A 13,753-nucleotide genomic window follows, 5' to 3' on the forward strand; every position below is an offset into this window, starting at 1 on the left:
ACCCCCCCTTTTTTTATCTCCTCCTAAACCCAACCGGTCAAGGAAGACGGCCGCCCACCCTGAGCCCGGTTCTGTTGGAGGTTTCTTCCTGTTAAAAGGGAGTTTTTCCTCCCCCCTGTCGCTAAGCGCTTGCTCTTTGTGGGAATTGTTGGGTTTTTCTCTGTAACAAAGTAAGGTCTTGACCTTACCCTGTAAAGTGCCTTGAGATAATGTATATTATGATTTGGCGCTATACAAATAAAATTGAATTGAATTGAATTGAAGGTCTGCTGTCTCCGCAGCCTAATGTAAGATGGATTGTCTATGACTCAAACGTCTCCTAGTTCTGACTAATGATGGTCATAGCCTTGTGGATGGTGTTTATTGATCCTGTTGGTATCTCTGGCACAGATGCTGTTCCCCCAGCAGACCACAGTACAGTAGGTGCAATATTCATTACCACAGACTTGGGATAAGGTCATACTGTGCTCTGACAGTGCAGGTCAGAGCACAAACCGAGCCATGAAGTCCAAGGAATTGTCTGTAGACCTCCGAGACAGGATTGTATCGAGGCACAGATAGGTACAGAAAAATTTCTGCAGCATTGAAGGTCCCAATGAGCACAGTGGCCTCCATCATCCGTAAATGGAAGAAGTTTGGAACCACCAGGACTCTTTCCTAGAGCGATCGGGGCAGAAGGGCCTTAGTCAGGGAGGTGACCAAGAACCTGATGGTCACTCTGACAGTGCTCCAGCGTTGCTCTGTGGAGAGAGGAGAACCTTCCAGAAGGACAACCATTTCTGCAGCGCTCCATCAATCAGGCCTATATGGTAGAATGGCCAGATGGAAGCCACTCCTCAGTAAAAAGGCACAGGACAGCCCGTCTGGAGTTTGCCAAAAGGCACCTGAAGGACTCTCAGACCATGAGAAACAAAATTCTCTGGTCTGATGAAACAAAGATTGAACTCTTTGGCCTGAATGCCAAACGTCATGTCTGGAGGAAACCAGGCACTGCTCATCATCTGGCCAATACCATCCCTACAGTGAAGCATGGTGGTGGCAGCGTCATGCTGTGGGGATGTTTTTCGGCAGCAGGAACTGGGAGACTAGTCAGGGTCGAGGGAAAGATGAATGCAGCAATGTACAGAGACATCCTTGATGATAACCTGCTCCAGAGCGCTCTGGACCGTGGACTGGGGCGAGGGTTCATCTTCCGACAGGACAACAACCCTAAGCACACAGCCAAGATAACAAAGGAGTGGCTTCGAGACAACTCTGTGAATGTCCTTGAATGGCCCAGCCAGAGCCCAGACTTGAACCCGATTGAACATCTCTGGAGAGATCTGAAAATGGCTGTGCACCCACGCTCCCCATCCAACCTGATGGAGCTTGAGAGGTTCTGCAAAGATGAATGGGAGAAACTGCCCAAAAATAGGTGTGCCAAGCTTGTAGCATCATACTAAAAAGACTTGAGGCTTTAATTGCTGCCAAAGGTGCTTCAACCAAGTATTGAACAAAGACTGTGAATACTTATGTACATGTGATTTTTTTGTTTTTTATTTTTTATATATTTGCAAGAATTTCAAGCAGTTTTTATTCACTTTGTCATTATGGGGTATTGTGTGTAGAATTTTGAGGTAAAAAATGAATTTAATCCATTTTGGAATAAGGCTGTAACATAACAAAATGTGGAAAAAGTGAAGCGCTGTGAATACTTTCCGGATGCACTGTAGAACTATACATAGACTGACATCTCCACCAATTCCATTTTGCTGCATCATGCTTAAATCACACAGACTGCAATGAGCTGATATACAGATTTAAACACAGGGAGCATCCTTCAAGAAACATGAGGACAGTTGGAGACATAAATAGTCAAATCACCAACTAAGACTAAATCTCCAAATGAGGCTCCTAACTTCCAATATTCATCACTTAGAGAGGACTAGAAACACCCATGTGGTGCATCTTAGATATGTAAAAATAGAGAACACTGTGAATAAGAAGAAGCTGCATCATCAACCAGGAGCAACACAGGGCAGTGGATCAAAATAATGGTGAAATGCGTTCGACTCTGAGTTTCTGTGCAGCCAAGATCTGGTTTTTAGATGCCTTACACCTACAGATATGTTGGAATACTACAATGGTGATCATTAATCAATCTCCCTCAATGTATGACAGTTAATCTGCTTCCTTTTCCTGTGTTACAGGAAATGTCTGTATTTGGACAGTTTGTGGTTGAGGTTACCTTTGTTAAAGTCACCAAGGACAATAACTAAGGAGTCCGAGTTGGTCCGCTCCACACACAGTATCTGGTCGGCGAGCACCCGCTGTGCCTCCTGCATGTTGGCCCGTGGTGGGATGTAAACACCGACCAGGATGAATGAAGTGAACTCACGGGGGGAGTAGAAGGGCCTGCAGTTTATGATGAAAGTTTCCAGGTCAGGAGAACAGTGCTGCAGGATCACTGTCACCAGGCTTGGACTGATAATCTGTGCAACCGGGCAAATGCCCGGTGGGCCGGTCCACATTTGGGCCGGTAGCCTCTGATTTTTTTTATGCAAATGCAAAATTTTTAAGTTATTTATTTCTGTAAGCTACATAGGCTATGTTCAGCGGCCCATGAATGGCCCCGCGGCCCGTCAAATTCAGTTGGAGTATTGGAGTGAAGAATAATGAGAAAATAAATTATGGACGACAGAGGCTCCAAAAAGAGGAAAGGGGGAGCGGAGAAGGTCTGCGAGAAAAAGCAAAAGGCCCTACAGGCCGACGCTGCCAAATATTTAAAAATTGACAATTTGTTTGCTGCTGCCAGTAGTAGTGCTGCTAGCGTTAGTGCTATTACAAGTAGAACTAGCAACAGCTATGACAAAAATGTTGCTGGAGACGTCATCCCAGACCCAGGGCCAACCGAAGAAGAAGGATATTGTGTCAGTTCGGGGGGTACCGACGATGAGCAGGAACCTGAAGAAGTCAGGGGCAAGGAGACGCAGGACATTCCAGTACCTGAAGGTGATGTTCATGCCAGCACTTCTAGTGAAGTGCTAGCATGAACGTTAGTTCAGAGAGGATTCCGGATGAGGCTGAGCCGCTGCTGGACTATTTCGTCGGTCCAGTGGTGGGCCGGTCCAGAGGGAAAATTGCCAGGACCGAATTTTGTTCACAGTCCGATCCTGACTGTCACGTCTTTGCACCAGCTACTGTTAGCATAAAAACAGATTCCTCCACCTTTCGTTTTGCCAGACAGCTCTGTTTTGCGATCCGCTCTGAAGAGTTGGAAGCCGGCCAGCTCCAGCGCAGAGTTTGGAATCGATCCACACAGCCACGTCTCCGTGAAGCACAGAACGGAAGATGAAGAAAAGTCTCTGTTCTTCTGCACCAGTAGCTGAAGTTCATCCAGTTTGTTGGGCAGTGAACGCACGTTGGGGAGAAAGATACCTGGGAGCGGTGTGCGAAGTCCGCGCCGGCGGAGACGCGCAAGCGCACCAGCACGTTTTCCTCTCGTTTCACTGCGAGAGCAACGGTCAGTGCACCCTTGACCAAAATGTCCAATAATTCCACAGGTGAGTCAAGAAAGGTGGGAAAAAAATCCTCTGGAGTTGTTTCTCTGATGTTAATGAGCTCTTCTCTGGTGAAAGAGCTCCGGAAACCAAGGCAGAAAACTGAAGAAAATAAGGCAAAAAAGTGCACACCAACACACCGAGGCAGCCATCCGCGGCGCCATGGCAACAGAATATTACAGACACATTACTACAGACAGTTTGTTAATTGCCCGACCAGAGAGGGGAACACTCTGGACCACTGTTACACCACAATCAGTGGTGCTTATCATGCCGTCCCCCGGGCTGCACTGGGCCACTCTGACCATGTCATGGTCCACCTGACTCCCACATACAGGCAGAAACTAAAACTGTGTAAACCTGTTGTGAGGACATCGAAGCAGTGGAGCAGTGAAGCCATAGAGGATCTGCGGGCATGTTTGGACTGCACTAACTGGGAGGTGTTCAGGACTGCTTCCAACAATCTAGATGAGTTCACAGTGGCTGTGACATCATACATCAGCTTCTGTGAGGACTGCTGTATCCCATCACGTACCAGGATGAGTTATAACAATGACAAACCCTGGTTCACAGCTAAGCTCAGTCAGCTCAGGAGGCAAAAGGAGGAAGCTTTCAGGAGTGGGGACAGGGACAGGTTTAAAGAGTCCAAGTACAGGTTTAGCAAGGCGGTGAGAGAAGCTAAACGACTGTACTTCAGCTCCAGTTCTCAGCCAATGACTCTGCTTCTGTCTGGAAAGGGCTCAGACAGATCACTAACTACAAACCTAAACCCCCCCACTCCATTAACGACTTCCATCTGGCCAACGATCTGAATGAGTTCTACTACCGCTTTGAAAGACAATGGGACAGGCCTGACACCAACCCCCGCGAGTCCAGCCACCACCTCCAGACCACCAGCTTCTCCTCCCCCACTTTAGCAGGGGCCCTGGTACCTCAACAACTAGCCACATCAGAACCCCCCTCCTCCTCCCCTACCAAAGGAACATCTCTCTCTATCCTGGAGAGAGATGTCAACAGGCTTTTTAAGAAACAGAACCCCCACAAAGCAGCCGGTCCCGACTCTGTCTCTCCATCATCCCTGAAGCACTGTGCTGATGAGCTGTCTCCGGTGTTCACGGACATCTTCAACACCTCACTGGAGACCTGCCATGTGCCAGCCTGCTTCAAATCCTCCACCATCATCCCTGTCCCCAAAAAACCAAGGCCTACAGGACTAAATGACTACAGACCCATTGCCCTGACCTCTGTGGTCATGAAATCATTTGAGCGCCTTGTCCTGTCCCACCTCAAATCCATCACTGACCCACTCCTGGACCCCCTGCAGTTCGCCTACAGAGCCAACAGGTCTGTAGATGACGCCGTCAACATGGCTCTCCACTTCATCCTCCAGCACCTGGACTCCTCAGGAACCTATGCCAGGATCCTGTTTGTGGACTTCAGCTCTGCCTTCAACACCATCATCCCGGCTCTGCTGCAGGACAAGCTCTTCCAGCTGAGAGTGCCTGGCTCCACCTGCAGGTGGATCACCGACTTCCTGTCTGACAGGAGGCAGCACGTGAAGCTAGGAAAGCACGTGTCTGACTCCCAGACCATCAGCACTGGATCCCCGCAAGGCTGCGTTCTTTCTCCTCTGCTCTTCTCCCTGTACACCAACACCTGCACCTCCAGCCATCAGTCTGTCAAGCTTCTGAAGTTTGCAGACAACACCACCCTCATTGGACTCATCTCTGATGGTGTTGAGTCTGCCTACAGGTGGGAGACTGACCGTCTGGTGACCTGGTGCAGGCAGAACAACCTAGAGCTTAACGCTCTGAAGACAGTGGAGATGATAGTGGACTTCAGGAAAAACCCAGCCCCACCCACCCCCATCACCCTGTACGATTCCCCCGTGGCCACCGTGGAGCATTTCCGCTTCTTGGGAACCACCATTACACAGGACATTAAGCGGGAGCTGAACAACTCCCTCATCAAAAAAGCTCAGCAGAGGATGTATTTCCTGAGGCAGTTGAAGAAGTTCAACCTGCCAAGGACTATGATGGTGAACTTCTACACCTCCATCATTGAGTCCATCCTCACCTCCTCCATCACCATCTGGTACGCTGCTGCCACAGAGAAGGACAATAACAGACTGCAGCGTATCATCCACTCTGCTGAGAAGGTGATTGGCTGCAATCTACCATCCCTCCAGGACCTGTACGCCTCAAGGACTCTGAGGCGTGCAGGGAAGATTGTAGCTGACTCCTCCCACCCTGGACACAAACTCTTTGAGTCACTCCCCTCTGGCAGGAGGCTGCGGTCCTTCAGGACCAAAACCTCTCGCCACAAAAATAGCTTCTTCCCGTCTGCTATCAGCCTTATCAACAAGGCTAAAGAGCCCCACTGTCACTGATCCCCCTGATCCTCAATTACACCAATCACCAGCACAAATTCCTTGTATGTGGAAACATACTTGGCAATAAAACCGATTCTGATTCTGATTCTGTGTGCTTGCTTTTTGTGTGTGAGTGTGAAGTTTGTCAACATGAGGTGTATCAGTAAATGCTTTCCACACACAGGATGCTACTGAGGAGGACAAGCCAAAAAAAATGTTAATGTCAGTAAAGTTAAACAGGCAGTCAGTCAGATGTCAAGACTATATTTACATTAAAACACTGCCAGTGACTGTTCCCTCTGCTCTTTGGCTGGACGGCAACAGTGGGGCCAGCCCTATACTGGCTAATGTCCCTGATTGACTGACTGACTGACTGATTATATTTCCGCTACTGGTCAGCCAAATGCCACGTGACTGAACCATGTATGGATGCCAATAGCTTAGGGCTACACCTTTTATTATAGGCAAGCTACCAAACCACTCTGGTTTCCCAGCTACCCTGAAGCTGCAGGAAAGCGGAGGAGCACTTCCACTACACTGTGCCTTGCCTCCAATACGGCAAATAAACTGTTTTCATTACAGCCATCATTAATTGCTAAAGAAACTAGCAGATCTGAGAGCATGTAAACAACAGAAAAAGGTGAACCTGTGAAGTGCATTTCCACTTGCTCTAACAAGTACCAGAGGTCTGTCATTATTATATATTATATATCATTTTGAATCACCTGCTCATTAATTGCTCAACAATCAACTGCATCATGTTTTATCAAATGATTTACTGCAAAATAGATAAAATGGTAAGAAAATAAGTCAGAATCTGGTTAATTGCATCTATGTGTAAGCCTTTCTCTACAATTTTAACTACTTGTTATTTTTATTGTGAAATTGTAAATTTTCTCTATTTGCAAACTGTGACTGTATCAAAATGTGTCATATCACCAGTATGAGCTGGGTGATAAATTAAAATTAATTTCATTAATTGGAACATCTGTATTTACACGATTGCATGTTTCACAGTAATTAGATCAGCTGGACTGTCTGTCTTGATTCAGGACTATCTCAAAAAATTGTGACATGACTAGTAATAAAAAGAGAATCTCAGTCGTCCAGGTCATAGTTACCCAAGAGGAGTTGAAACAAGGGCAACTGTACTTTGTTGAAGATACATGACAATGTTTCATCTCATTGGAGAGGCCTGGACAGTGACATCAAATTCACACGAGAGGATGTCAGGAACACCAGTTTGGCTTTTTTGGACTGTGCTGTACACACAGGAGAAAACACTGGAGTTTGCTGGAAACCCACACATACAGAGCAAGACTTACTCTCTCACCACCCTCTGGAAAACAAGCTAACATCTAGCTGATAATGTGCCAACAAGGGCCCAGGCCCAAGAGAAGGATGCACTTAAAGGTTGTGGATATCCCAACTGAACCTTTCTGAAAACAAGATCTAGGAAGAATGCCAACATTTAAATGCAACAACATTCTTCATCCCGTATATGTCTGGAGTATCTGAGAAATTCAAGAGGATCTTCAACAAACACTGCATCCCTGTGTTTTTAAAACCCAGTAACACACTTAGTCAGAAACTGGTACATCCATGAAAGCAAACAACCATTGACCAAATGCATGGCTCAACACAGGAGGGCCGACTCCTCAGGTCAACACTCAGCAGTTCACCTACACCTGAAGGATAAGGGACACCCCTGAGGACAACAACGTACATATTTTAGATAGGGAGGACAGGTGGTTTGAAAGAGGAGTGACAGAGGCCATCTACGTTAAACAGTCACACATGCACACGCACACACATGTATGGCTAAGTTGTACTAATGAAACACAGACACATGTGGGACTTCTAGTAAATAATCATGAGCATATGCACATGCATTTTGTCCTCCATGTCCCTTTTCACCCTCTACAGTGTGTGTGTGTGTGTGTCTGTGTGTTTGTGTGTGTGTGTGTGTGTGTGTGTGTGTGTGTGCACTGACCATTGAGTCTTCATCAGCGATAAGGACAGTACAAGCCTGGGCCTGCATGAAGGACAAAATAGTTCCTGCGATCTTCCTCAGTAAAACCTCCAGACTCTGCTGTTCCTCAAAGATCAGACTGGCCAGGTCCAACAGCACCTGTGCACACATACACACCAGAATACATTGTGTACAGACTTGTGTCTGTACATACAGAAACCTTCAGAAACACACATGCATACTCACCTGATTGCGCCTGTTTTCCAGCTGCGATGTCTCATAGAGCTGAGCATTATGCAGGACAATGCCTGAAAAGGCCAAATAGGCTGAGAAGTCCTGTGAGGGGGGAACAGAACAACATCTGAGTGCCATGTGAGAACAGAGTGGAACAAAAGACAAGAAACAAGACTGGATCACTGCATGGAAAAAAGATAAATCAATGAAGAAGAGAGTAGAAAGGGAAAGGAAGTAAGGATGGAGAGTTGACAGATGATCTGAGGAAGGACACAAAGGTGGAGATGGATGGAGGTGAAAAAAGACAGTTTAATATGGCGTGTGCAGTTTGAAACGGGACAGGACCGGTAAGGTTATGCTTACACTAATACAATACATGCCAGTAAGTCTGTCCAACACTTGAGGCAGGAGCAACAACTGCATCTTGCCAACAAGTTTCCGAATTTTTAAACATTAACAAAATGAGGTCCTTGTAAGTGAAGCTGAACTTTACTCACCTTTTCATCCTGTTCCGTGAAGGCCCCATCCTCCCCACATTTCTTGTTGATAGCCTGAGCCACTCCGACAACCTGTGACAAGTAAGATCGATAAAACACAGAGGTGATCAAAAGGAGTATTGCATGCCAAAAGCGCACAGGGCCCTTTCATTTCTGAGGCCACAAAAAACCCTGGCTCCTTGTCCATTACCCGGTTTGTGCAAATCTAACCAAAAATTTGTTTGAAAATATTCTAAGTTCAAATATATTACAACATCAGTTGACACTACAGGGGCCTCAAATTGGGTCTTCCTTCAGTGCCATATAAGACCCTTTCTTGAGGGGCCCTGTGTGTATGCTTTTAAAAATGTGCTTGTCAGATCATCTAACAGTATCAGAAACCCTGTTTGATACAGTCTATGATCTTGCATGATCATTCAGGCTTAGAAGTTGTGTTGTCTTACCTCGTCTCTGTGGTTCTTGATGGGCAGACAAAGGATACTTTGGGTTTTGTAACCTGTGATCAGGTCAACCTCAGCATTGAACCTGGGGTCCTGGGGAAGCAAAACACACACATTTCAGTCCCATCTCTTAAACAGTAATAACTAATAGCATGGTTAGACCAGGATACTTGGACTGTTCAGAGCTTTCAGGTGTCCTCAGTGCCGTTCACTATTGATATAGTTGCTGCATTCTTATTGAAACACTAAATAACTCAAATTAAAAGAGACCAAACACATGAACAGCCACACATATCAAATACTGGCTGCTTTAGTTTAGATCTAATCTTGAACCAGCACAACCATACTCAGAAAAACTGCAGATTGATTCTGATATAAACACAATGATTGGATGATGAGTTCCAGGTGATTACACATGAATGAAAACAACAATAGTGAATATTATATTCCATTTCCAGATCCTAAATACTGCACACTGGTCCTTTAAGGACTGATGGATGTAGAGATGTTTCATTCAGAGGGAAACTCTCCCACCCACCAGCTGACCTTTAAACATTTGCCTTCTCTCTGTCCATTACCATTAGACTCTACCATAGACTCAAGGGGACTGTTTGTGTATGTGAGTATAAAACCATAGGTAGAAAAGGAACACGACAACGATTTAAGAATGAAACTCTAAACAAACTGGTTTGGTATGGTAAGATAAATTGGTTCCTTGTGTTTGTATCATAGCAAGGTTTCTGTGCATACACTAGGGTTCTTAGTAGCTCTGTACACTGTAGTGTTCTTTATCTACCTCAACTGCTGAGACACAAGCTTATAATAGAGACAGCCCTTTATCATTAATATCCCTATCTTAGTCCTGTCCCTTTGATTTGCCTCACCTCTCAGGCTGTCCATCCTTCCATGGCACATATTCAGTTTACAAATTCAGTTTACAATGATAACATTAGCAGACTGGTGTAGAACTATCGGGCTTTACTGGTGATATTACATTTTGGCAATGAAAACAAAACTATAAATTGAATAGAATAGTTTAGAGAATAATGATCATGATGTTGATTACTGTATATATTTTTCAGTGTATAATAATAGAACATTCAAAACTACTACATAGATCTTTATTAGGTAGAAAAAGTGAAAGGAGAGGGAGGAAATGAAATAAATATACATTATTATTATTATTGTATACATGTTGGTATTACACACCTAAACACTCACACACTCAATCATCCCACTCAGTCTCACAATACAGCCTCTAATCCCTGGTCGCCCTATGTGTGTTACCTGCAATGCTGGACTAGTAAGTGCTGGTGATCTCCAGAGCCATGACACATAAACTTTAAAAAAAAAAAAAAAAAAAAAAGGGGGGAGAAGGGAAAAACCCAGCAAGCCATCAGCTTCCACAGCTAATAAAGCAACTGTATATTAGGTTTAGTTTTGTTAATGGGCTCTGCACCCTCTGGGCTTCCTCAAGCCCCTTTTGCACCACTGTCTATGTGCTCTGGGCCCCGGATCGGGCATTCATCCTGCTGTCACTGTCCCTGGGAGACTCTTGAGACCCATACACAAACACATACATACAACAAATATAAATGAACAATATAATCATTCAGACCATGCATCAATCGATTGATTGAATTACTTAATAAGATTTTATGAATTTATTTAATTTTCTTCCTCTCTCTTCTTCATTTTTTTCTTTTCTTTTTGTTTCTTTTTTTTCCGTTCCCTTCACCATACATTTGAGGCATTTTTGGGTTTGCATATGCAGTATGAGGATCTGTGGCATATGTATATGTGTCTATGTTTATCTTGTTTCCACATAGCATCATTCTATGTTCCCTCAACCTCCATTATCAAGTTCATACACAAGACATACACTACACACACACAGAGACACACACACACTTTCATCTCGGTCAATCTGTGTTTTTTTTTCTTTGATGGACTTCTGTATCGTCTCTTGTCTTCCACCGACCCACCAGGTTTAATTCATATTGTATTCCAATTTGTTCTGTCTCCTTTGTCTTTGTCGTTAGTTTTTGTCTCACCTTTTACATTTTATTCTGGCTGTTTTTGAATTCTGGTACTTGTCTACACTTGTTTTGTTATTGCTTCATTGCACATAAAATAATAATAATAATTTGTGAATTTAGTGAAAATAAAGATGTGATTGGGGAAGAGGCTCAGCAGCATCTGCCATCATGAATGCCGCAACAAAAACACTTGGCCCGACATCTGCTGGCTGAATCAGCATGGCAGCATGGACTGACAGTTCTGGATGGAGTCTTGCAAAGACTTGGCGGAGTCTGGGCTGAGAAATACAGCTGAAGCACAGTCCAACTGGTAGTCCAAGTAAAACAACCCACAACTAAGCCTGACGTACACCACAAGTTCCAGACTCGGTTCATTACCAGTTCTGGCGGTGGGCCAGAATGGCTTATTTTGTTAATATCCTGCTACTTCCCCCATGTTGACCCTTCACTGAGATGCAGGACAATATCTTTGATTAAATGACACATAATTTACACAACATGAGTTCTCATATTCTCATAGACACACAGCAAACCAGCAAACATGAAACAAGAGCCCAGAAAAACTTCAGTTGAGAGTGAAACAAATTCATAAACTTCAGCTGGGAGTGAAGTTATGCTAAAAGTTAATAAACTGCATCAGGAAGTGACTTTAAAGTCCAGAAGTGCAAGTAAAAGTCCAACAGCACCAGTGCCTGAAGTTCAAGTTACTGACAAACTCAAATCACACAACATTCATAAATACACAGTTCAGTCATATGAAAGCAAATTCGACTAAATAAAAGGCTTAAATGACAAATATGTTATTCCTGTGCCCGAAGACAGTTGTGGATCTGGATGAATACTGAATGCTGAATACTTTTAGAAAAACCTTCTTTGCCTCAAATTGTCCCTTGAGGGACAAATAAAGTATTTTGATTTGAATTGAATTGAATTGAATTGAATTGAATTGAATTGAATTGAATTGAATTGAATTGAATTGAATTGAATTGAATTGAACTGAATTGAATTGAATTGAATTGAACTGAACTGAACTGAAGCTCTGTGGTCATTGCAGTGTTTTCAATGATATTTCTGTGGTAAAGTAGTTCAGACATTTTAACAATCACCAATTTTCAGCTTTCTGGTAAAGATTTGTAGATTGTGTTCTTTGTGGACTATTGTGTGTTAAGTGTTTTTAAGGGTATTTCTGTAATAAAATACTTTGGGGAGAGTTGTGGATTTTTAAGCAGTTATTTGGCGTATTATCACTGTAATAGTGGTCTTTTATCAGTGGTGTCTGTGATTGTCTGACGTTGGCCAACAATCCATAGCAGGCTGTTATCATGGATCAGGCCCTGTCATATGAGACGAGAGAGAGAAGCATATGTTCCTGGCTCACCACTACACTGTACTTGAACATGCCCAGACATGACTAATGTGTATTGTAAGCATCACCTGATGTACATTAATTGATGCAACGCTCAGTGACACCACCAACGTGTGTTGCCCTTTAGTAATTTTTGTAACAGTGGATCCTGTATTTCAGACAGTGATAGAAACAATTTAAAACTTGTTCATTGTTTGAAAACTACCTTTTAATAGTATTAAATGTATAGCGTCACTTTCAAATGGTTTTTCATGTATGTCATTCTCCATTACAAAGTTTTCAGGTGAAATGCCTCATCAAAACGTGACCTGTTCCAACATCACATCACTCACTCTGATACAAGCCACAACCTCCTTTCACTGCAGCAAACATCACTTCAGACCAAGAAAGAGTTTACATGCACAATTATTATTCAAAATTCAAGAATATTTGGTGGGTTGAAACGACATCAAAACAATCTCCTGCAGGATTTTTTTCCTCAAGATTGCATTATGGATGCTGAACAGTGAAGACATTGATAAGGACTAAACGAGTCCAGCCCACAGTGGGCTGTGCTAATGTAAACAAGCAGATGGGGATGTGTTTGTCATTGCACTGCTGAAATCAATGTAATCCTGAGCGGACTAATGGGGAGATAAAGATCCAATCAGAGAGCTGGGGAGTCCCTCAGATGACGCAGATGGACTTCCTGGAAGCAGTATCAGGTTCTGCAGAAGCACCCCCCCCACCAACACAAACACACACACACACACACACACACACACACACACACACACACACACACACACACACACACACACACTTACTACAACATTAAACAACACACTAATATTGATTTATTGATGCATATTCATTCACAAAGGTATTAATTACTCACACACTTATGCAGACATACACACATGCTCAAAAACACACTTGAATCCTCTGTTTCACTCACTTAGAAGGTGCTCACACACAAGCACACACAAAGCAAGCTTGGACACTGGTGGACCACTATTTCTCACTCTCTGTCTCTCTCCCTCACTCCTTCTCTCTCTCTCTCTCTCTCTCTCTCTCTCTCTCTCTCTCTCTCTCTCTCTCTCTCTCTCTCTCCTTCTCTCACATCATCATCATCATCATCATCTTGTGGTTAGCAGGCAACCAGATGACAGAGCTATCAAAGGAGGAAGGTACACAGCAGGAAATCACACGCACAAAATAAATGATGCCAGGCACTGATGATGCTCGGTTGTGGAAAACAAACTGCATAATTAGCCTTGAACCTTTTCTGAAGATACTTTCATGGAAGCATAAAT

At 43.9% G+C, this 13,753-nt stretch overlaps 1 protein-coding gene across 4 annotated transcripts in view; it reads right to left on the reverse strand.

Moving 5' to 3' along the window:
- pde5ab (phosphodiesterase 5A, cGMP-specific, b) overlaps positions 1-13,753 on the reverse strand; it is a 104,034-nt gene that overhangs the window by 45,973 nt on the left and 44,308 nt on the right. For all 4 annotated transcript variants that reach the window (XM_071478299.1, XM_071478300.1, XM_071478298.1 and 1 more), the window contains 4 exons: positions 9,057-9,146; positions 8,614-8,685; positions 8,129-8,218; positions 7,904-8,041 (listed from right to left, as the gene is read on the reverse strand). In XM_071478299.1, the coding sequence (XP_071334400.1) occupies positions 7,904-8,041; positions 8,129-8,218; positions 8,614-8,685; positions 9,057-9,146 (390 nt within the window). The remainder of the gene's footprint in view (positions 1-7,903; positions 8,042-8,128; positions 8,219-8,613; positions 8,686-9,056; positions 9,147-13,753) is intronic.

Source organism: Trachinotus anak, unplaced genomic scaffold, assembly GCF_046630095.1.
Source record: "Trachinotus anak isolate AG129_WGS33_773 ecotype Australia unplaced genomic scaffold, CSIRO_AGI_Tana_v1 ptg000005l, whole genome shotgun sequence".
NCBI lineage: Eukaryota > Metazoa > Chordata > Actinopteri > Carangiformes > Carangidae > Trachinotus > Trachinotus anak.